General features: G+C 38.0%; 1 protein-coding gene across 2 annotated transcripts; it reads left to right on the plus strand.

The window, feature by feature from the left end:
• Positions 1-26233, plus strand: LOC128690822 (transcription factor E3). Of its 2 annotated transcripts, none has more exons than XM_053779555.2 (3): positions 1-205; positions 1816-2568; positions 23850-26233. In XM_053779555.2, the coding sequence occupies exons 1-2, from the start codon at positions 84-86 to the stop codon at positions 2495-2497; spliced, it is 804 nt and encodes a 267-aa protein (XP_053635530.1). In that variant the 5' UTR covers positions 1-83; the 3' UTR covers positions 2498-2568; positions 23850-26233. The 2 variants fall into 2 exon arrangements, with proteins under 2 accessions (XP_053635530.1, XP_053635528.1); XM_053779553.2 differs by having other exon boundaries at positions 8-205; positions 1798-2568.

The raw sequence follows: 26233 nt of genomic DNA on the forward strand, positions 1-26233 counted from the left end.
AACTGCGTTTAGCTTATGTATTGTATGTGGGAGAGGTTGAAACACAGGAACTAAAGTTATTATACTGGAGGTGTCAGGTAGATATGGTGGCAGCAAGCAGCATGTCACTAGTAAACACAGTGTTGCACACTGCAGGAAACATTACCATCACTACTATACTCGTCTCTGCAACCTACATACACCCCTGCCTCTCCATCTCACACAGGTAAGTATCACGCACTCCTGTATCCTAGTGTTATCATGTGTGTTCCAACAATTATACATTTGCATACTCACACCCGTGGCTGCTGTAACTAATGTTAGTTCATGCCCTTGAACAATGTTAATGCCCATGCATAATAATAATGTGTCGCAACAAATTTCAGACACTACATCGTGTCAAGATTCAGGTTTAAAAATTCACAGATACTAATCTGTTATGGTGACTCGCGCATCTTACAATTTTAAATTTTTCGTGGCAGTTTATTGCATATTCACAAAGGATTACCTAACTATATATATATATATATATATATATATATATATATATATATATATATATTTATATGTATATATATATTTATATTTATATATATATATATATATGTATATTTATATATATATATATGTATATATATATATATATGTATATCTATATATATATATATATATATATATATATATATATATATATATATATATATATATATATGCAATAAGATGACAATAAACAGGTGATATCAGAATATGCAAAACAACCACTGTGAGAGGATAGTGAACTTCCAAGCGCTTTCATGACTTCTCACATTGTCCTTATTTCAAATTATTTTTGGTTATAATACATTATTTTTATGTTAATTTAGGTGAATTTACATGCAAATAAATAAAGCGGGAAGTATGCTATTTTATGGTGACGTCTTCATTAGTTAATAACATTCGTCAGTTACAGTAGGAGGATGAGCAGCCTAACTAGGATTATCTTCTGGTAGGGAGGCTGTAACTCCTACATATTTGACTCTTAATAACTATTACCCATGAATATAACAGTAAATATAATAACCTTCAAGAATGGAATTTCAAAATATGAATGCCTTCTCAAAGTCTACGTGACAATTTTGTGAATATTCATATTGTAATGTAATTCAGGTGACGTGTGCTGCATATTAATGTTTTTTAATTAAAATTTATAAAGCCTATAGGCTTCTTGTCACTTGTATATTGTAAGTTACTTTAGACTAGGAAGGGGGATCAGGTTAATAGATCTATAGCAAAAATGTAATTTAACTAATTTACAATTTCATTTGAGATAAAACGTTGTGTTTAAATTTTGTTTTAATATGTCATTTACAAGATTAACTATTGAAAAATAACAAATTTAAAACCTGAATGACCTAATTAAAGTGTAGCTGTTGCTACATTGTGAAGTTAAGAACCATTTTATTGTAGTCTTAAACTATAATAAATGTTATATGAAATTTTAAATTGTATTAAAATATATAACTGATACCAAATGATGGTGTTATTATTATTATTTACTATAAAAAAAACCCAATAGATTATGGGTACTGAAAGGATAAGTCATTATTTGAAGAAAATTATTTTTGAAAATGGTTGATAAAAGCGATGCTATAGTATTTAGTATAAGTATTAGTCCGTTTGGTACTACAGTACTATGATGTGAGTTAAGAATACTTGAAACTTCAAAAGTATATGTATGATAGATGAAAATTTCCACTGTCTGTTCTTTATTGTATTTAGCTGAAGTACTTCAAATAGCAAAACAATATTAGCTATTCCACTCATGTACTCCATTCTTAGTCAAGTGGTGATTGTCAGACCTCGGGAAGCAGTGGCACACTTCCTGTTATACCTGCTACTGATGAAATCTCTGGAACATGACATCGTGGAGGAAATTCTCAAGCTGGAGGAAGAGATGCAGGTCGGTGGAAGCAGCCAGCGCAGAGCCACCACCATACCAGCAGTGTCTCTGGCACTGCTGGCTCAACCTGACGTGGCACTACCAAGTTGTCTTTATGGTACCAGTGCTGACTTACATACAGCATCCACTTCTTATGCACATGTACCTGAAGTGACGAGTGAGGCGTCTGCTAGTAGTTCTACGGCTACGGTCTGCATGAAGAACAAACGACGGAAAGAAAATCGCAACATGTTTGAGCGAAAGAGAAGAACCAACATCAACGAAAGAATCAAAGAGCTTGCTTCTCTGCTGCCCAGGAGGAACGAACCATATTTTGAGGTTGTCCGTGATCTTCGACACAGCACTGGGCAAATATTGAAAGCTTCTGTCAACTACATACGCAGGCTTAAAGTGGATGTAGAGCACAGCAAGAAGATAGAAGCACAACGACTCTCTTTGGAACAAGAGAACCAGCGACTTCTTGCACGAATTAAGGTGCTGGAAGCAAAGCTGCAGCTCCTCAGTGTTACAACGCAGGACGTCACCTCTCACCCAGGTCCTGCCACAACACCTGAGAGCAAACACGATAGAAGGTGCTAAACATCTGAAGGATAGTCAGTAAATAAACAGAGCTTCGATTGCACAGTTGGTAGTGTTACAAACAGCTCCAGGTTAGTATATTTACAAACTACTATACTCTTGGTTAGGTAAGGCGCTCAGTAAATATAACTATTATTGAAGATTGAGACACTTATGCAACATATGGGAATCTTTATTGAGGAAACGTTTCGCCACACATTGGCTTCATCAGTCCAGTACAAAGTAGAAAGGTGGAAGGAGAGGAGGAGTTTGAGGTAATCAGTCCCTTAGTCTGGAGTCGATGTGTTCTGTCCACTATTCTAGGTGAGGTTAAAACACAACGTTTTTATACTGTTTCAGGGAAAGCACTTGTTGAAGATTTGGATGGTTCACAAATATTCAGTTGATACATTTTACTTAGGAGCATGAGTGGAACTTTAGTTGGCCTACTAGTTCATGGTAAGGTACAATGAAAAAAATACCGACAAATGTTAAATAAGACGCATTGGAAGTGTTAGATATATATATATATATATATATATATATATATATATATATATATATATATATATATATATATATATATATATATACTATAATATATATATATATATATATATATATATATATATATATATATATATATATATATATATATATATATATATATATATATATATATATATATATATATATATATATGTCGTGCCGAATATGTAAAACTGGTCAATTAGCAAGAACTCATTTAAAATTAAGTCCTTTCTAAAATTTTCTCTTATACGTTTAAAGATATATTTTTTTCATTAATGTTAATGTAAAAAATTTTTAAATTTGCACCAAAAGGAACTTGGAAAACTTACCTAACCTTATTATAACAAGAGCAATTTATTTTAACCTAACCCAACTAAATATATTTTATATTTGTTTACAGTAATTTAATACTAAACAAACACAGTGAAACATATTTTTTTCGTTAGGTTCAGAATGATTTTGGCGAAATTATTGCATACACAAATTTTCACTTGTCCTATATGGCAAGATGAACGTTGCTATTTAAGCCAAGATCGCAAATTCTGCTTATTCGGCACGACATATATATATATATATATATATATATATATATATATATATATATATATATATATATATATATATATATATATATATATATATATATATATATTTGTTTTTCCTTTTGGGCCAGGAAAAGTTTTGCACGCATAGCTTCTTCAGTTCTCCAGTCCAGTGCCAATGGTTATTCCTAGGACTGAAGAAGCCATTCATGGCGAAACGTTCCCTCAGTAAAATATCCTAATACCACACACATCTTATTGTATATTTACTGGTCTATGCTAGGCGGATCCATTCACAACCACTTACGTACCCGTTCAGCCTGTACGTAAGAACATAAAGGAGGAGCAGTGCAGCTGGCCCATTCATGTACGTAACCATGTCTAATCTACAATGATGCTACTCGGGAGTTTGTTCCACTCATCCACAACTGTTACCAAACCAGTGTTTTCATGTGTCTTTTATAAATATTTTTTTCCCCAACTCGAACCTATTGCTGCTAACCCTGTCTTGGTTAGATATTTTTTTAGCACATTATATCTCCTTTATTTATTCCTGTCTTCTACTGATACATCTTAATCATATCCCCCCTAATTCTACATATTTCCCGACTGCAGATTCGGTGCCCTCAGTCTGTCCTCGTAGGAAAGATTTCCGATATATGGGATCATCTTTGTTTTCCTCCTACCCAAAGTTCTCGCTTCATAGACACTCTTTGGTGGTGTGTTCTACTAATCTACAACTCTATTTTCAAACTAGTGCGTTCCTATAGCCTTTCTAAATTAAAATTTTTTCCAACTTGAATCCATTGTTGCGAGTCCTTTCTTGATTAGACAGTTTCAGCACGTTATTTATACCCCATTTATTTATTCCAGTTTTCCATTTGTACACTTAATCATATCATCCCTAATTCTGTGTCTTTCCAGAGGGCGCAAATTCAGTGTCTTCATACTGCCTTCATAATAAAGATTTTTTAATTCATGGGATCAAATTTATCCTTCTCTGTATATACTATATAGTATTTTCCAGTGCATTCTTCTCCATTCTGTAATACAGAAACCAGAACTGAGCAGCATAAATCTACGTGAGGCATTACCATTTGAAATATAATCTTATGACTTATTATTTATACTTATTAAAATGAAGTCAGAAATTCTATTAGCATTATTTCAAACACAGTATGCACTAGTCTTGGCGTTATATGTCTACTAACAAGGACGCCTAAGTCTTAATTTCCTATTCAGTTTGATTAAGTTCTATTATTTAGCTTATAAGTTCCATAGCTATTTTTTCCACAGGATTAGACTCATTTGCCACTTCTCCAATCAAATCACCGTATCCAGATCATCCTGTATCTCTCAGGTGTCTTCGCAATAGATTGGCCGTATATTTTAACATTATTAGTAAACTTCCTCGAGTCGCTATTTATTCCATCGTCGTCATTTATAGAAATTGTGACCAAAGGGCAAAAAAACTAACCCCTATAAGCTTTTTGTAGCCTATCGGTCAACCATGTCTCAATCCAGGAGATAATTTCTTCTATAGTACCATGTACCACTCCTTTCTTCATCAGTCTCCTGCATGAAACTTTATCAGAGGCCTTAATGAAGTCCACTTCAACAATATATTATTATGTTTTTTCCTTGTCAAATACCTTTGTGAAAAAAAAATGGGTATTCGTAAGGCAAAACACTCTTTGTTACACTGCTGAGATTCACTGATCAAATTATATCGTTCAAGATAACTCTGAATTTCGCATGCAGGTATTTATTTCATCATCTTTCCCCACAACTGAGATTAGGAGTGGCGCATTTGCAGACACTTAGGACATGCATTAGGAAACGTTTAGGTCTTGCAACTAAGTTCAGTCTTATGATTCAGATGTAAAAGAAACACAGTATATAAAACCATAGTGCAAGTGTGTGAAGAGAGGTCAGGTTAGATGTTACTAGTCAAGTTATACTGAGTGGAAGCCCGGCCAACTGACGGTCGTGTCATGAAATGGGTGGAGCCCAGTGTGGTATAGCATCGTTATTTGCTTAATAGTATTGGAAGGTTTTATGGCCTAACATTCTATAAGAGTGTGACAGTGGTAACATTTATGAAGGGATTCAGGAAAATCAATTAGCCGGACTTTAGTCCTGGAAGTGGGTAGTACAGGGCTTGCACTCTTAAGGAAGAGTGAAGGCGAGGATATTGCATTTCAGAGGGAGGGTTATCTGAGTTGTATTTCCGCCCACATCGTGACACTGTCATCAGGTGATTTGGTTTCCACTCAGCTTGACCTGACTTGACTACTGCTTACACCTAATCCGACCTCTCCTCATTCACTTGCACCAAAGCTTTACATATTGTATTCCTTGTACCCTTCGAATCATAGGAGTGAACATTGTCCAAGAAGTGAAATGTTTCCTTAACAAGTTCCCAGGACTGAAACTTTCCTAAACAAGGTTCCAGGACCGAAACGTTTCCTAATAAGTGTTTAGAATGTGTCATTTCCTCACTTGGTCAGTATCATATATCTGTTTTTTTTATTACCAACTGAAGCTTTAAAAGTAATTTGTTAGAGACAAGCTCATAGGTAAAGTTCCTCCTTACTCTCCCTTAGAACCCCTGAAAATAGTTTATCAGGGGTCTGGTGAATTGATTGGTTTCGAACTATCTAGTTGTCTGAGGACCAGACAACTAGATAGGTCAGCGCCCCCGCGACTCGGTCTGAGACCAGGCCTCATGGTGGATCAGAGTCTGATCAACCAGGCTATTACGCAAGCTGACGTACGAACCACAGCCCGGTTGGTCAGGTGCTGACTTTAGGTGCCTGTCCAGTGCCTTCTTGAAGACAGCCAGGGGTCTATTGTTAATTCCCCTTATGTATGCTGGGAGGCAATTGAACAGACTTGGGCCCCGGACACTTACTGTGTTGTCTCCCAATATACTCGTGGCACCCCTGCTTTTCATCATGGGAATGTTGCATCTCTTGCCGAGTTTTTTTGCTTTCGTAGGGAGTGATTTTCGTGTGCAGGTTTGGTACCAATTCTTACAGGACCTTCCAAGTGTATATTATCATGTATCTCTCGCTCCTGGGTTCCAGGGAATACGGATCAAGGACCTTCAACTGTTCTCAGAAATTTAGGTGCCTTATCGTTCTTATGTGTGCTGTAAAAGTTCTTTGTACGCTCTCCAGGTCTGCAATGTCGCCAGCCTTGAAGGGCGCCGTTAGTGTACAGCAGTATTCCAGCCTAGAGAGAACAAACGATTTGAAGAGTGTCGTCATGGGCCTGGCGTCCCTAGTTTTGAACGTTCTCATTATCCATCCTATCATTTTCCTAGCCGATGAGGTAGATACATTGGTGTGGTCTTTGAAGGCGAGATCCTCTGACATTATCACTCCCAGGTCCTTCACATTTCTTTTTCGCTGTATTGTATGGTTAGAATTTGTTGTATACATTTTTAATTTCCTCAAGTTTTCCATATCTGAGTAGTTGAAATTTTCATCGTTGAACTTCATATTGTTTTGATTGACCCATTTGAAGGTTTGGTTGATGTCCGCTTGGAGTCTTGCAGTCTTCGATGGAGGTCACTGCCATGGTGATCCGGGTGTCATCCGCAAAGGAAAACACGGAGCTATGGCTTACATCTCTATGTCCGATATGAGGATGAGGAATAGAATGGGAGCGAGTACTGTGCCTTGTGGAACAGCTTTTCACTGTGGCTGCCTGGGACTTTACTCTGTTTACTATTACTCTTTGTGTTCTATTTGTGAAGAAATTACAGATCTATCTACCAGCTTTTCCTGTTATTCCTTTATCACGTATTTTGTGTGCTATTACATCATGGTCACACTTGTCGAAGGCTTTTGCTGTTTGTGTATACTACATCTTTATTTTGTTTATCTTCAACAGTATCCAGGACCTTGCCATAGTGGTCCAGGAGCTAGGACAGGCACGAGCGACCCGCTCTAAACCCGTGTTGCCCTGGGTTGTGTAATTGATGGGTATCTAGGTGGTTGGCGATCTTGTTTCTTAGAACCCTCTCAAAGATTTTTATGATTTAGGATGTTAGTGCTATCGGTATGTAGTTCTTTGCAATTGCTTTACTGCCTCCTCTGTGGAGTAGGGCTATGTCTGTTGTTATTAGTGTGTGTGGGATGACCCGTGTCCATGCTCCCTCTCCATACATGTCTGTACCTCTATTATGTTGAGATCTGAGTGTATTATCTTAAGTACGGTCATATTACATATCAGATCGTCATTGTTAGTGAAGATGAGGTCCAGCGTATTTTCTAGTCTTGTAGGCTCTAATATTTGCTGGTTTACGGTGAATTTGGTGCAGAGATTTAATAGTTCGTGTGTGAATTTTCATCTGAGCTGCCTCCTGGTGGTGATCTCTGCTAAAACATTATTTACTACACTCCTCCATTTTAGGTGTCTCAAGTTGACATCTCCTAGTAGTAAGATGTTTGGGGCAGGAGTTGGGAGATTTTCCAGACAGTGGTCAATTTTCTCAAGCTGCTCCTGGAATTGCTGGGAAGTTGCATCTGGAGGCTTGTATACCACCACAATGACAAGGTTTTGGTTTTCACTCTTCACCGCCAAAACTTCAACTACATTATTTGAGATGTTTAGTAGTTCTGAGCAAATGAGCGACTCTGACGTACAGGCCAACCCCCCCATCCCCCCTTGTTGCCTGTTTAGGCTGTCACATCGGAATAGCTTATAACATGGGATCCATATTTCGTTGTCATAATGATCCTTTATGTGGGTCTCTGTGAATGCTGCAAACACTGAATTTGACTCCTTGAGCAGTCCCTTGATGTAAGGAATTTTGTTGTTTTTCGACCGCTTTAGGACCTGTATGTTTGCAAAGTTAAATGTCGTTATATTGGTGGAATTTGGGGGGTTTTATTTGCTGGCTCTAATATCTGTTGTTCTGGGGTAGTGGCCAATGTCCGTGCCTCTGCTCCAGAAGGGTTTTCAGGTGATGTAGGATTACTGTCATTTCTTACCAGTCTTTTTTTCCTCCTGTCCCTAAAAAAAAAAAAACTCTGTCCCTGGAGGGGTTGTGGCTCCCCCCATTTGTTTCTCATAGTCTGGCTGGTCTGTGTCTTCTTGTCCCCCTTAGATGATGTGACTGGCAGTATGTGTTGTAGCAGTTTCTTTCATGGATTGATGAGTGACACATTTCTGGGTGAAATAAGTTACTGATGTTGTGTAATATATTTTTGCCCTGGCCTTCATAATTATTGATTGATGGGATTTCTGTATCTTTTTAAGTAAAAAACAGAGGAAATCAATGTTAGAAATAGTATACATATCTTCACCACTAACATTTAAGTGGGCTTATATTTTCCCTAATCTAATTGCTATATACCTGAGAAAAACTCTTTTGGGTGGGTTGGACTTTGATTCCCTGGCAACCTTATTTTCATATTTTCTTTTATTTTTTGGTCTTTTTTTTGGACTTCTCTCGTCAATTGAATAAATTCGTATATAAGAGGACCCTCTCCTATTTTATCCACCTGTAAATGCCTCTTTTGTTTTTATTCAGGAGATGATTTAGTATATTGTTTTTCCATGTAAGATCATTGATGTTTGATTTAATTTCTCTGTTAGGAATATATATGATTTGGACAGCTAGTTCAGTGCTTTTCCAATCATCTTTATCTGTCCAGCGTCCCTCATCGTTGTTCCCTAGTTAGGTTACCCCCGGTCTACCAACTCGGGTAATCTGTTAAGCCCATGTAATCTGCAGCGCAAAAATCAGAGCCCTTAGTTTTATCATTATCAAGGTACTTCCGTGAGGTATTGAAACTAGTATGTGATCGCTTCTTCAAGTTTTTCATTAACCTGAAGATTATTTATCAAAGCTCTTTTTTTTTGTCAGTACCAAGTGAAGCAGGTCAGTGAAGCAGGTCAGTGAAGCAGGTCATTTCTTCTAGTTGGCTCCATCGCAAACTGTTTAAGAAAGAAGTAAAATTGCTCCATTAATTTTTCATGGTGTTCGAGAAACTGCAGCCAGACTCCGTATCACTCCCATCCGCTTTTATATCGTTTCTAGTGCAACAGTTTTAATTTTACCTAACATACAAAACTCTGGCCCCTTTCCTATTGGAATAATTTATACACCTGTATGTGGCAATATTTGGTTCAGTTTGGTACAATTTTTCAAACTGTAGGAAGTTTCGGTTGCTGCAGTATTATTTGTTTCCTGCATATACATTTAGTCTCAAGTCATAGTTCATCTATTTCATTTCTTTTACTCCGAAGCATTATACAGTAAATACTAAGGAAGTTTTTGCCTTGCCTCTCTCCTGTTATTATTTTTATCAGTAACTATTTTATGAGTTATAACGTTTTCTGAACGTTTTCCTAACGTATCTTGGCAATTCTTGCGATTTCCATCCCTAGTAATGCAACCCCCTTGTGGTTCCTACACACACCCATACCTCTATCTTCCACCATTTTTAAGTTTTATACAATCCAGCAATGACTTCATCGACCGAATTGGCTAGCGCTTTTACCCTTGTTCCAGAAAGAGTTGCACCATCTCTTGCATACAAACAATATTTGCTAAAGAAATAATCCCATTTGTCAATTAATGGAAGTTCAAGTGCCTTGCAGTACTTGTCTAACCTGCAATTTACACCACATGTCAAAGAAATCCATTTAGTGCTGATTCTGCAAGATGCTACGTATGAATGGGATTCTTCTTCCCTTTGACCTAATTATATCCACGGTTGTCTTGTACTTTATATTAATGGTTTACAAAACCGAGAAGTAGAAGAATAAGACACATGTGAAACACCGAGTTTTATTCTCTGTACTGGAATGATAGTCACTGGACGGCGAAACATCTCCATGATAAAGATACCCACGTCTTACACGTATGCCTTATATTTCTGTCATGTACTTGGCCAGCAATTTTTCTCTTGCATTTCCGAGAACTGAGGCAGATAATGTGGTTATTTTTATTACCTGACATGATGTTATCTAACCTGTCAACTATATCACACACACCAGCTCCCAGGAAACGCATTCTCTGTCTATAGGATGCTCTGTTCATATATCTAATTTACAGTCTCTGATCCATGTTAGGCATTCGTCCTACCATTCTCATTGTCAACAACTGCTGTACAATCGTCCCGAAGGACAGCAAATAGATTTCTTCAACCATCCTTAATGTCATCCCTCTCCCACTTCTAGAAACCAATTTCCATTTGTTATATACAATATGTATCCCTTCATTATTGCCAATCAATTCACATTCTATATTACACTTATTCGTATCCAGTCGAGATTTTAATTTCCCATTTTCCTTGATAATTAGAACCTCCTGCTTTACAATTCTTACCTTTGCATTTAAAATGCGACAACACTCCTCAAAGCTTATTTAGCAAGCCATTGTTAGCAAAGACCACTCAAGATTTCCCAAAAGTCATACAGCTCTGGACAGGTCCTCACAATTTTCCCTGACCATTGGCCTGAGCCATTTATCAGGTAAAATGTAGCATTTTTTCTCGATTTAAGCTCTATATCCCTAAATGTTAGGCCGTCTCTTGGGCCTATGCGGGGTGACCCAAAGAATCCATATACAATATTATAAAAACTTGGAAGTTTATATAATAGTTTTACTCTTTTGACTTGATGATTAAGCAGCCTTCCTTCCCTGGAGTTTACCTGGAGAGGGTTTCGGGGGTCAACGCCCCCGCGGTCCGGTCTGAAACCAGGTCTCATGGTGGATCAGGGTCTGATCAACTAGGCTGTTACTGCTGGCCGCATGCAAGCTGACGTACGAACCACAGCTCGGTTGGTCAGGTACTGACTTTAGGTGCCTGTCCAGGGCCTTTTTGAAGACAGCCAGGGGTCTATTGGTAATCCCCCTTATGTATGCTGGGAGGCAATTGAACAGTCTTGGGCCCCGGACACTTATTGTGTTGTCTCTCAATGTACTCGTGGCGCCCCTGCTTTTCATCGGGGGAATGTTGCATCTCCTGCCGAGTCTTTTCTTTCATAGGGAGTGATTTTTCGTGTGCTGGTTTGGTAACAATCCCTTCAGAACCTTCCAAGTGTATATTATCATGTATCTCTCTCGCCTGTATTCCAGGGAATACAGATCAAGGACCTTCAACCGTTCCCAGTAATTTAGGTACCTTATCGTACTTATGTGTGCCGTGAAAGTTCTTTGTACACTTTCCAGGTCTGCAATGTCGCCAGCCTTGAAGAGGGCCGTTAGCGTACAGCAGTATTCCAGCCTAGAGAGCACAAGCGATTTGAAGAGAATCATCATGGGCTTGGCGTCCCTAATTTTGAAGGTTCTCATTATCCATCCTATCATTTTCCTAACGGATGAGGTAGATACATTATTGTGGTCTTTGAAGGCGAGATCCTCTGGCATTATCACTCCCAGGTCCTTCACATTACTTTTCCGCTTTATTGTATGGTTAGAATTTGTCGTGTACTCTGATACATTTTTAATTTCTTCAAGTTTCCCATATCTGAGTAGTTGAAATTTCTCCTCGTTGAACTTCATATTGTTTTGAGTGGCCCATTCGAAGATTTGGTTGATGTCCGCTTGGAGTCTCGTGGTGTCTTCGATGGAGGTCACTTTCCAAAATAATTATCTAAAAATGACTAAAACCACGTGAACAAGTTATTTATTGAAGCATCATGTTACATACGGCAGCACTATGACCAACAGTTTAGGGCTTCTATGTAATATATCAACAATTCTCGCATATGACTTGGATTTATTTAAAGATCCGTATAGTGGACGCAATTTGTAAGTAATAAGTTTATTCAGGTATACACAAATACAGTTACATAGAATTATCATACATAGCAGCATATGTGTAGAGAACCTAGGATAACTCAAAAAAGTCAGAGTGACTTATTTCCATTGGGACATGTTTGTAGAAATGCCCTCGCCAAGGGTTGTCTGAAGCTTTATTTCATTAATTTATATTTTAGGTAATAAAGTATCCTTGACAGGCGGCCTTACTGGCCCTAATGAAATCGATAGGCTTTAAGCTTAATAAACTAAACGGAGTCAGTTTCTAAAACACTTACTGTTAAACGCAGTACAATATCAGATTGCAGATTGGTCCATTAAACAGAGACAAAAAATTATTTTATGAAACGATAAGGTATCTAATAAGGGAAATCTTAAAATATGTTATTTTAAATGTGAGTAGATAAAAGGCAGGTTGGCGTAACTTTGAAATCAATAGTGGTTTATGTGCTAGGAGAAAAAACAGGTTCAGTATCTCCTAACACGAGGCTTGGTCAAGTGATGACCCTCGGATAGTTATGAGGCGCCAGCTGGCTTACCTCAAGTTTTACATCCCATTTTAAAAGCAAACGTCTGTATAGTCCTTGTGGCTTAGCGCTTCTTTTTGATTATAATAATTTAAAAGCAAACAGTTGCTGCCTAATACGTTTATTGAGGTGTATGTATATGATATACAACACAGACAAGATGATGAATTAGGCACACGTGCAACATCTGAGTATCTTTATTTGTAGACGTTTCGCCATCCAGTGCTTTTATCAATACAAATTCAAGGACTTAATTGAAAGACAGTAGAATTTGTATTGATAAAGCCACTGAAAGGCGAAACGTCTACAATGAAGATGCCCAGATGTTGCACGTGTCTAATTCTTCTTCACGTTCATCGAGGCTGAGTACAGATGTATAGATTTCTATAAATGTTTTACATAGTAGGCCCTTGATCTGTATTCCCTGGCGCGCAGGCGAGAGAGATACATGATAATATACACTTGGAAAATCCTAGAGGGATTAGTACCAAACTTGCACACGAAAATCACTCCCTGTGAAAGCAAAAGACTCGGCAGGAGATACAACATTCTCCCAATGAAAAGCAGAGGCGCCACGAGTACACTGAGAGACAACACAATAAGTGTCCAGGGCCCAAGACTGTTCAACTGCCTCCCAGCATACAGAAGAGGGATTACCAATAGACTTCCTGGCTGTCTTCAAGAAGGCACTGGACAGGCACCTAAAGTCAGTACTTGATCAACCGGGCTGTGGTTCGTATGTCAGTTTGCGTGCGGCCAGCAGTAACAGCCTGGTTGATCAGACCCTGATCCACCACGAGGCCTGACCTCAGACCGAGCAGCGGGGGCGCTGACCCCCGAAACTTTCTCCCGGTAAACTCCAGGTATGTCTATGAATTACCAAGGACAACTTATCAAAATCACAGTAACAGTTTTGTTGTAATTCTTTTATTACAAAACTATTAGATAGAGTAATGTTATAATTATTATCAACAGAGTTTATCATCTACACGAAAATTATTTACGTATGAGAGTAAAAATGTCAGTTACTTAAACTGTGGGAAATTATGGAGACGAGGTTCACGGCACATTCCTGAAATATTTCATCCACATAATTTGAAGTGGGTGTGGAAATTTTTTACATAATTTCCTAAATGTAGAACATGTGAATGAATAATATAATAATTGTGTAATAAAATATGATGCTGTTTGGACCCTTAGAGAAATTGCGAGTGGGGAGGGGGGGGGTGGGTTAAAAAACCAATAGGGACGCCTGGGGACGCGTCATATTGAATTTAATGTGTGAGGACTGATCTTAATCATGCGATGTAATTCGGCGTTCTCGGAGGCCTAATGAAGTGTATTGGCCTCAATTTGTAATTTAGAAATGTTGACACGTTCCTGCTGAAGAACTGAGACAGGAGAATGGTGGTGAGAATGGAAAATTAAGGATGCGGACATCACTCGCAGTCTTTGCATTAGATCTAGCTGGCCAGTGTAGGTTCTAGATGTTAGGCAGGAGTTGTAATCCATCTACAGTAATTGAATGGTAAGTGGTAATACAAAGTTCTTTTTAATAATACTAATAATTTATGTTTAATAATTACATGTGTAGCCAGCATCCCCCAATGGAAATAAGTCACTGACTTTTTTGGGTTATCCTAGGTTCTCTACACATATGGTGCTATGTATGATAATTCTGTGTAACTGTGTTTGTGTATACCTGAATAAACTTACTTAGCAAGCCTAATACTCTACAGTCTACTTAATTGTAATTATCAGAGTAGCTGGTTTTAATATTGTAATTATTAATTTAATGTTAGGTCTAGCTTTTTGTGAAAGTAGTGAGGAAGTGGGCACTCAAGGAAGTTGCAGTTCAGTGACCTACTGTGACTTAAGTCCCACTTACCTCAACCAAATTACTTGCAGGTAATAATTGAGGCAAAGCCCTCTAAACCTCCTGCATGTGATTTGCTAATAATAATAATTTTTCACAGTGGGCAAAACTCAGCAGCAATTTATTGTACTTACCAATGTTAGTTGTACCTCAGGGCCAGGTGAGATTTTAGAGACACTAAGCTGTACCATGTCTCTTCTGAGACCCACACACACACACTTTCCCACCCACAAAGGTCTATCAGATTACAACATTAATACCAATAATATTGGAAAATTACAAGATGTTGAGTGGACTGTATGATGGTTTGTAACTTGAAAATAAAGGGGGGGATCTGTTGAGTATACAACATTTTACAAATATATATATATATATATATATATATATATATATATATATATATATATATATATATATATATATATATATATATATATATATATATATATATATATATATATATATATATATATGCACAATAAGATAACAGTAAACAGGTGATATCAAAATATGCAAAACAATCACTGTGAAAGAATAGTGAAATTCCAAGTCCTTTCGTGACTTCTCACATTATCAAGGTAAGCGCTTGGAATTTCACTATTCTTTTACAGTGGTTGTTTTGCATATATATATATATATATATATATATATATATATATATATATATATATATATATATATATATATATATATATATATATATATATATATGTAGGAGTGGTAGGAGAGTTTCAGTGATGGGAAATAAATGGGATTAAATCTGGAGTATCTGAGAGAGTTAGAGCAAAGGAAGGGGTAGCAGTAATGTTAAATGATCAGTTATGGAAGGAGAAAAGAGAATATGAATGTGTAAATTCAAGAATTATGTGGATTAAAGTAAAGGTTGGATGCGAGAAGTGGGTCATAATAAGCGTGTATGCACCTGGAGAAGAGAGGAATGCAGAGGAGAGAGAGAGATTTTGGGAGATGTTAAGTGAATGTATAGGAGCCTTTGAACCAAGTGAGAGAGTAATTGTGGTAGGGGACCTGAATGCTAAAGTAGGAGAAACTTTTAGAGAGGGTGTGGTAGGTAAGTTTGGGGTGCCAGGTGTAAATGATAACGGGAGCCCTTTGATTGAACTTTGTATAGAAAGGGGTTTAGTTATAGGTAATACATATTTTAAGAAAAAGAGGATAAATAAGTATACAAGATATGATGTAGGGCGAAATGACAGTAGTTTGTTGGATTATGTATTGGTAGATAAAAGACTGTTGAGTAGACTTCAGGATGTACATGTTTATAGAGGGGCCACAGATATGTCAGATCACTTTCTAGTTATATCTACACTGAGAGTAAAAGGTAGATGGGATACAAGGAGAAGAGAAGCATCAGGGAAGAGAGAGGTGAAGGTTTATAAACTAAAAGAGGAGGCAGTTAGGGTAAGATATAAACAGCTATTGGAGGATAGATGGGCTAATGAGAGCATAGGCAATGGGGTCGAAGAGGTATGGGGTAGGTTTAAAAATGTAGTGTTAGAGTGTTCAGCAGAAGTTTGTGGTTACAGGAAAGTGGGTGCAGGAGGGAAGAGGAGCGATTGGTGGAATGATGATGTAAAGAGAGTAGTAAGGGAGAAAATGTTAGCATATGAGAAGTTTTTACAAAGTAGAAGTGATGCAAGGAGGGAAGAGTGTATGGAGAAAAAGAGAGAGGTTAAGAGAGTGGTGAAGCAATGTAAAAAGAGAGCAAATGAGAGAGTGGGTGAGATGTTATGAACAAATTTTGTTGAAAATAAGAAAAAGTTTTGGAGTGAGATTAACAAGTTAAGAAAGCCTAGAGAACAAATGGATTTTTCAGTTAAAAATAGGAGAGGAGAGTTATTAAATGCAGAGTTAGAGGTATTGGGAAGATGGAGGGAATATTTTGAGGAATTGTTAAATGTTGATGAAGATAGGGAAGCTGTGATTTCGTGTATAGGGCAAGGAGGAATAACATCTTGTAGGAGTGAGGAAGAGCCAGTTGTGAGTGTGGGGGAAGTTCGTGAGGCAGTAGGTAAAATGAAAGGGGGTAAGGCAGCCGGGATTGATGGGATAAAGATAGAAATGTTAAAAGCAGGTGGGGATATAGTTTTGGAGTGGTTGGTGCAATTATTTAATAAATGTGTGGAAGAGAGTAAGGTACCTAGGGATTGGCAGAGAGCATGCATAGTTCCTTTGTATAAAGGCAAACGGGATAAAAGAGAGTGCAAAAATTATAGGGGGATAAGTCTGTTGAGTATACCTGGTAAAGTGTATGGTAGAGTTATAATTGAAAGAATTAAGAGTAAGACGGAGAATAGGATAGCAAATGAACAAGGAGGCTTTAGGAAAGGTAGGGGGTGTGTGGACCAGGTGTTTACAGTGAAACATATAAGTGAACAGTATTTAGATAAGGCTAAAGAGGTCTTTGTGGCATTTATGGATTTGGAAAAGGCGTATGACAGGGTGGATAGGGGGGCAATGTGGCAGATGTTGCAAGTGTATGGTGTAGGAGGTAGGTTACTGAAAGCAGTGAAGAGTTTTTACGAGGATAGTGAGGCTCAAGTTAGAGTATGTAGGAAAGAGGGAAATTTTTTCCCAGTAAAAGTAGGCCTTAGACAAGGATGTGTGATGTCACCGTGGTTGTTTAATATATTTATAGATGGGGTTGTAAGAGAAGTAAATGCGAGGGTCTTGGCAAGAGGCGTGGAGTTAAAAGATAAAGAATCACACACAAAGTGGGAGTTGTCACAGCTGCTCTTTGCTGATGACACTGTGCTCTTGGGAGATTCTGAAGAGAAGTTGCAGAGATTGGTGGATGAATTTGGTAGGGTGTGCAAAAGAAGAAAATTAAAGGTGAATACAGGAAAGAGTAAGGTTATGAGGATAACAAAAAGATTAGGTGATGAAAGATTGGATATCAGATTGGAGGGAGAGAGTATGGAGGAGGTGAACGTATTCAGATATTTGGGAGTGGACGTGTCAGCAGATGAGGTGAATCATAAAATTGATGAGGGAAAAAGAGTGAGTGGTGCACTTAGGAGTCTGTGGAGACAAAGAACTTTGTCCTTGGAGGCAAAGAGGGGAATGTATGAGAGTATAGTTTTACCAACGCTCTTATATGGGTGTGAAGCGTGAGTGATGAATGTTGCAGCGAGGAGAAGGCTGGAGGCAGTGGAGATGTCATGTCTGAGGGCAATGTGTGGTGTGAATATAATGCAAAGAATTCGTAGTTTGGAAGTTAGGAGGAGGTGCAGGATTACCAAAACTGTTGTCCAGAGGGCTGAGGAAGGGTTGTTGAAGTGGTTCGGACATGTAGAGAGAATGGAGCGAAACAGAATGACTTCAAGAGTGTATCAGTCTGTAGTGGAAGGAAGGCGGGGTAGGGGTCGGCCTAGGAAAGGTTGGAGGGAGGGGGTAAAGGAGGTTTTGTGTGCGAGGGGCTTGGACTTCCAGCAGGCATGCATGAGCGTGTTTGATAGGAGTGAATGGAGAAAAAGAAAAACTTTCACTATCATTCACTCCATCACTGTCTTGCCAGAAGGGTGCTTTACACTACAGTTTTTAAACTGCAACATTAACACCCCTCCTTCAGAGTGCAGGCACTGTACTTCCCATCTCCAGGACTCAAGTCCGGCCTGCCGGTTTCCCTGGACCCCTTCATAAATGTTACTTTGCTCACACTCCAACAGCACGTCAAGTATTAAAAACCATTTGTCTCCATTCACTCCTATCAAACACGCTCATGCATGCCTGCTGGAAGTCCAAGCCCCTCGCACACAAAACCTCCTTTACCCCCTCCCTCCAACCTTTCCTAGGCCGACCCCTACCCCGCCTTCCTTCCACTACAGACTGATACACTCTTGAAGTTATTCTGTTTCGCTCCATTCTCTCCACATGTCCGAACCACCTGAACAACCCTTCCTCAGCCCTCTGGACAACAGTTTTGGTAATCCCGCACCTCCTCCTAACTTCCAAACTTCGAATTCTCTGCATTATATTCACACCACACATTGCTCTCAGACATGACATCTCCACTGCCTCCAGCCTTCTCCTCGCTGCAACATTCATCACCCATGCTTCACACCCATATAAGAGCGTTCGTAAAACTATACTCTCATACATTCCCCTCTGCCTCCACGGACAAAGTTCTTTGTCTCCACAGACTCCTAAGTGCACCACTCACCCTTTTCCCCTCATCAATTCTATGATTCACCTCATCTTTCATAGACCCATCCGCTGACACGTCCACTCCCAAATATCTGAATACATTCACCTCCTCCACACTCTCTCCCTCCAATCTGATATCCAATCTTTCATCACCTAATCTTTTTGTTATCCTCATAACCTTACTCTTTCCTGTATTCACTTTCAATTTTCTTCTTTTGCACACCCTACCAAATTCATCCACCAATCTCTGCAACTTCTCTTCAGAATCTCCCAAGAGCACAGTGTCATCAGCAAAGAGCAACTGTGACAACTCCCACTTTATGTGTGATTCTTTATCTTTTAACTCCACGCCTCTTGCCAAAACCCTCGCATTTACTTCTCTTACAACCCCATCTATAAATATATTAAACAACCACGGTGACGTCACACATCCTTGTCTAAGGCCTACTTTTACTGGGAAATAATTTCCCTCTTTCCTACATACTCTAACTTGAGCCTCACTATCCTCGTAAAAACTCTTCACTGCTTTCAGTAACCTACCTCCTACACCATACACCTGCAACATCTGCCACATTGCCCCCCTATCCACCCTGTCATACGCCTTTTCCAAATCCATAAATGCCACAAAGACCTCTTTAGCCTTATCTAAATACTGTTCACTTATATGTTTCACTGTAAACACCTGGTCCACACACCCCCTACCTTTCCTAAAGCCTCCTTGTTCATCTGCTATCCTATTCTCCGTCTTACTCTTAATTCTTTCAATAATAACTCTACCATACACTTTGCCAGGTATACTCAACAGACTTATCCCCCTATAATTTTTGCACTCTCTTTTATCCCCTTTGCCTTTATACAAAGGAACTATGCATGCTCTCTGCCAATCCCTAGGTACCTTACCCTCTTCCACACATTTATTAAATAATTGCACCAACCACTCCAAAACTATATCCCCACCTGCTTTTAACATTTCTATCTTTATCCCATCAATCCCGGCTGCCTTACCCCCTTTCATTTTACCTACTGCCTCACGAACTTCCCCCACACTCACAACTGGCTCTTCCTCACTCCTATAAGATGTTGTTCCTTTTTGCCCTATACACGAAATCACAGCTTCCCTATCTTCATCAACATTTAACAATTCCTCAAAATATTCCCTCCATCTTCCCAATACCTCTAACTCTGCATTTAATAACTCTCCTCTCCTATTTTTAACTGAAAAATCCATTTGTTCTCTAAGCTTTCTTAACTTGTTAATCTCACTCCAAAACTTTTTCTTATTTTCAACAAAATTTGTTGATAACATATATATATATATATATATATATATATATATATATATATATATATATATATATATATATATATAGATATATATATATATAATGTGTATATATATATATGTCGTGCCGAATATGCAAAACTGATCAATTAGCAAGAACTCATTTAAAATTAAGTCCTTTCTAAAAATTTCTCTTATACGTTTAAAGATATATTTTTTTCATTAATGTTGATGTAAAAATTTATAATTTTGCACCAAAAGGAACTTAGAAAACTTACCTAACCTTATTATAACAAGCGCAATTTATTTTAGCCTAACCCAACTAAATATATTTTAGATTTGTTTACAATAATTTAATACTAAACAAACACAGTGAAATATATTTTTTTCGTTAGGTTCAGAATGATTTTGGCGAGATTATGGCATACACAAATTTTCGCTTGTCCTATATGGCAAGATGAACGTTGCTATTTAAGCCAAGATCGCAAGTTCTGCCTATTCGGCACGACATATATATATATATATATATATATATATATATATATATATATATATATATATATATATATATATATATATATATATATATATATCAATAACAACACTGCAACTAGCCAAGGAGTCGAACCCATGCAGCTTTGCCCTGCCTTATGGTGGGCGAAAACTCGTGACGCGTTAATACACGGGACCACAATCCTTAAGAGCAGGGCATCCAGCGGTGTGGATGACTCTATGCTAATTTCATTCTACTCCCTGTTTGGTGTACTAGTACAACAAACAGTATTTTATATTGTACCACGAACAAGTGTTATTGATCAATAACAACACTGTGACCAGCAAAGGAAGTCAAACCCATGCTGCTTTGGCCTGCCTCGTGGTGGCCGGAAACTCATGACGCCTTGGCCCACCTAGGCAGAAGGTTGGTAGACAGCATCCTCCCAGGGAGGTACTACCGTCCTGCCAAGTGAGTGTAAAACGAAAGCCTGTAATTGTTTTACATGATGGTAGGATTGCTGGTGTCTTTTTTTTCTGTCTCATAAACATGTAAGATTTCAGGTACGTCTTGTTACTTCTACTTACACTTAGGTCACACAACACATGCATGTACAAGCATATATATACACACCTCTCTGGGTTTTCTTCTATATTCTTACTAGTTCTTGTTTATTTCCTCTTATCTCCATGGGGAAGTGGCACAGAATTCTTCCTCTGTAAGCCATGCGTGTCGTAAGAGGCGACTAAAATGCCGGGAGCAAGGGGCTAGTAACCCCTTCTCCTGTATATATTACTAAATGTAAACGGAGAAACTCGTTTTTCCTTTTGGGCCGCTCTGCCTCGGTGGGATATGGTCGGTGTGTTAAAAGAAATATATATATATGATCCAGTAATTAATGGTGAGCGTTCAGGTTAAATTTTCCTTTCTAATAAATAAATAAATATATATATAAGATCGCAGTCAGCAGGATTCGAAACTGGTGGCTAAAGCTCCCGCTTCACACACGGAGGGCCCGGGTTCGATTCCCGGCGGGTGGAAACATTCGACACGTTTCCTTACACCTGTTGTCCTGTTCACCTAGCAGCAAATAGGTACCTGGGTGTTAGTCGACTGGTGTGGGTCGCATCCTGGGGGACAAGATTAAGGACCCCAATGGAAATAAGTTAGACAGTCCTCGATGACGCACTGACTTTCTTGGGTTATCCTGGGTGGCTAACCCTCCGGGGTTAAAAATCCGAACGAAATCTTATCTTATCTTATCTTAAGATTCTCAGGAAGCGCTCTAGACCACTCGGCCACACAAATGCCACATAGACTGGGCAGCCTGGTTCACAAGCCATGGTTCTGCCTGAGAATCTTGACCGTTCTCAGTATTAGTTTCGAATCCTGTTGACTGCGATCTTTCTTTGTATATACCAGCTTGTTTCTGCGTGGTGCATTGATATAAAAATCGCTTGAGAGGTCAGAACATACAGGAGAAGATTGAAATAGCTTGAATCCATGCTTGAGGGTCACTGACATGCCCGGGCTGGGAAAGAAGTATGGCTTGTGAACCAGGCTGTGCCCAGATTATGTGGCATTTGTGTGGCCGAGTGGACTAGAGCGCTGCCTGAGAATCTTGACCGTTCTCAGTAGTAGTTTCGAATCCTGCTGACTGCGATCTTTCTTTGTATATATCCGCTTATTTCTGCATGGTGCATTGATATATAAATATATATATATATATATATATATATATATATATATATATATATATATATATAGAAAGGAAAATTTAACCTGAACACTCACCATTAATTACTGGATCATTATTTTTTTAGAAATACACCCTAACATTACCACTACAGCTAGAATTTAAATTGGCCAATGCAGAAACTACTGTACATTATGTGTAAGCATCAGTTAGCTAAGGTGTGTTGCTGGAAAGGATTGAAGACCTTTATTTTTCCGCTCTTGTTGTCGAATTTTAAGGGTTTTCCACACTATCCCAATTCTTCAGTGCTAACATGTCAGCAATTTCTAAATTACGGATTGAGGCCGATATACACCAATTGACCTTCGAGAACGCCTGATTTCATTGCACAATTCAGACCAGTGTTCACACATTAAATTCATGATGGCATCTCTTATCTGCGGCGTCACTCCTCCGGCTGTTCTGCCTCCCCCTTCACTTGAAATTTCTCAAATGGTCCAAATAGCATCACATTTTAATACACAGTTATTATATTATTCATTTATATGTTCTACGTTTAGGAAAATTATGTAAAAAATCCACAAATATGTTGCAAGACAATAACAATTTATTAGTTATTCACCTGCTACATACAGAGTTACAAAGACACTTAGGCACATACATGCGTTTTATCCACTACCGTTCTTAGTATTAACAATAAATGATACAAATAAATATTTTAGATCAAGGTTATTAACAATACAAGAAATCACTTTCTACCGTTTCTGTTGTTTCATTCGTTAGGTATTATTTAGCTCTATTCTTAAAATGGCTTATACTAATGCTGGCCTTCACATGATCAGGCATTATTCTGATCTTCTGTTGCTGTGTGGTGTGTGTCTAAGGTCTGGCCTTCTGTGGGTACAACGAAATTGTGTTCACTTCCTGTAGTACCATACTGGTTTTGGTTTCTAACTCCGACCAAGTTTATAGGAAGAGCTGGACACATATTGTTTACATGGTGGAATTTCATTTGATTTATCCCGTCCCATTATTATACACTCACGGTATCTTTGTTAATTTGCATAACAAATAAGCTCAACAAACGATGTCGCTAAACTTACTATATTTGGTAATATGTCATCATTTTTTAAATGCCATAATTACATATTGCAATCAACGTAATGCCCTGGTAACATTGTAAATTTAGAGCACATACACTAATTAGTTGAATACTTTACCTAATACTGTAAAATAAAATGTTAACACATAATAAAAAATTTACATGAAAATAACTAGTTAACAGTAAAAAAAAAAACGATATTTCATGAGCAATAAACATATACGTATTGAAGAATAATGTAAGTTGATAAACAACCAGTCGAGTAAATAAACATTTTAATTACAGTATTTATTTGTTAATGTGTCAGAAGTGATTTTTATATTAAAATATTTAAAGCATTTCACATGGATAAGTAAAACTGTGCTATGTTTCCAGTCTGGCTACGTAGGCCTAGCAGTTTGAAGTACATCAGGTAGCAAAACATGACATGCTATCTCCGACCAAGTACTTCAGTCTCAGTGTAGTGGTGGACGTCTCACTTCGTGGGTCCTGTGACACGGTTCTCTATTGATGGTTGAAACGTGTAAGACATCGTTGATGAGTTTTCAAGCACGAAGAGACGAACTTGGGCGATACACCGATACTCTACCATTACAGCGTCAAATCTCTGGTAGTAACATTATAACAGCTGAACCATCTAACAGGTCCTTTTTATGGGCTTTTAGGCCATAAAACAACTCATCTACTACATGCCTACCAGATTTCACCCAAGTGAAGAGCGAGGCTTTTACAAGTAGTCCTCTGGTGGAGGACTGTATGAGGAAAAAACGAAGAAAAAACTACAATAATTTCAATGAAGTTGCAACATCGACTACACAATTTGGGAGCTTGTCATCTTGCTGCGCAGAACTAAGGAATCGTATTATGAGGAGGAACGTGGTCTGCGATGTGATACCGGGCACGTTCTGAAGGCCTCGATGAAATATATGCAGAGGCTTAAGATGGAGAAGAACACAACAGGAGAGTGGAAGAAGAACATCGCGTTTTTGGACATGTGAACGAAACTGCTAATGAAAATTGAGGCATTGGAGGCAAGCTACGAAGCCTTGATAATCTGAAGATAAAAAAAAAAGACAATTCTTTGCCTACAATAGTCACAACTGATCCACAAATTGGAAATGAAAATGAACCAGGACGGACTGGAACGTCGTCTAGGTTTTCATTTCCAATTTATGAGTTAGTTGTAAACTGGTATAATGTTGGGAGAAATCAGCTACCACAACAGTTTGTGCTATAGTTTCTCGGGCCAGATATTTTTAGTAAATGGTAATTTGTATGCTATTATGCCAGTGCCGTCATCAACACTACTCTTGTGTATATTGCATATCAGTTTACAATAATAAAACCTATGAGAGTAGGAAGTAATAGACAACTGGCAAAGTTGATGAGCATGAGTTTATATATATATATATATATATATATATATATATATATATATATATATATATATATATATATATATATATATATATATATATATATATATAGTAGGTTGGTAGACAGCAACCGCCCAGGGAGGTACTACCGTCCTGCCAAGTGAGTGTAAAACGAAAGCCTGTAATTGTTTTACATGATGGTAGGATTGCTGGTGTCCTTTTTTCTGTCTCATGAACATGCAAGATTTCAGGTACGTCTTGCTACTTCTACTTACACTTAGGTCACACTACACATACATGTACAAGCACATATATACACACCCCTCTGGGTTTTCTTCTATTTTCTTTCTAGTTCTTATTCTTGTTTATTTCCTCTTATCTCCATGGGGAAGTGGAACAGAATTCTTCCTCCGTAAGCCATGCGTGTTGTAAGAGGCAACTAAAATGCCGGGAGCAAGGGGCTAGTAACCTCTTCTCCTGTATATATTACTAAATGTAAAAGGAGAAACTTTCGTTTTTCCTTTTGGGCCACCCCGCCTCGGTGGGATACGGCCGGTGTGTTGAAAGATATGTATGTATGTATGTATGTATATATATGTATGTATGTATGTAAGCATAACACTGAAGGATAACAATATTGGCCCGAGCAAGATTTTTCAAGGTTATTTTTTTCAAATTATACTTTGATAACAAAGACGGCCACGGTGAAGACCTTTTAATGTTTAATTCTTTCAAATGATACTTTGGTAACGGAGACAACAGCAGGGAAGACTTGTTTGTACAACGTTTAATCAAACACTGGGCCTTTTCAAGTACTTAATGTACTTTGTTAATAGTCCAGTGTTGAGTGAAGTGTTGTATAATATAAGTGTTCGCTGCAGTTTGGTCTTAATTACTGAATGTCGGCAGCTTGCCGTGGTCTCCACCTGATACCTTGTTACTAATGAATTTTTAGTTATCATTGTATCTAATCCATTTAACGATTTTTAATCATAGTAACAATGTAGCAAATCCATTCTTCTCTTATTAACTAATGCAGCAGTAATTATTATTATTATTATTATTATTATTATATTCACGGGGAAACGTTAAATCCGTAAGGGTCAAACAGTACCTTGGGAATGGTAATTAAGCAGGTTTGATCGGTAGGGAAGAGTACCTCGAATTTCCTAAATCAAGAACCAACTGTTCACCATTGAGGTGTATACAGTAGTAAGTCTTAATATATATAATTACGCACGATTTGTGTGATTATTTGTAATGAAAAGAACAGAGCTATTACAAGTGTTCCTGTGTTCACTTATATAATTTTTTCCGTTATAACACAGAGTGCCTCTTCTTGTATCCCTTTCAGATAAATAAACTACATTTTTTTATTTACCA

This window comes from Cherax quadricarinatus, chromosome 24 (genome assembly GCF_038502225.1).
Source record: "Cherax quadricarinatus isolate ZL_2023a chromosome 24, ASM3850222v1, whole genome shotgun sequence".
Taxonomy (NCBI): Eukaryota; Metazoa; Arthropoda; class Malacostraca; order Decapoda; family Parastacidae; genus Cherax; species Cherax quadricarinatus.

Coding starts and splice junctions, on each gene's coding strand:
- LOC128690822 (XM_053779553.2), top strand. CDS start 84: ATGGTGGCAGCAAGCAGCATGTCACTAGTAAACACAGTGTTGCACACT. Junction 206..1,797: donor TGCCTCTCCATCTCACACAG/GTAAGTATCACG, acceptor CTCCATTCTTAG/TCAAGTGGTGATTGTCAGAC.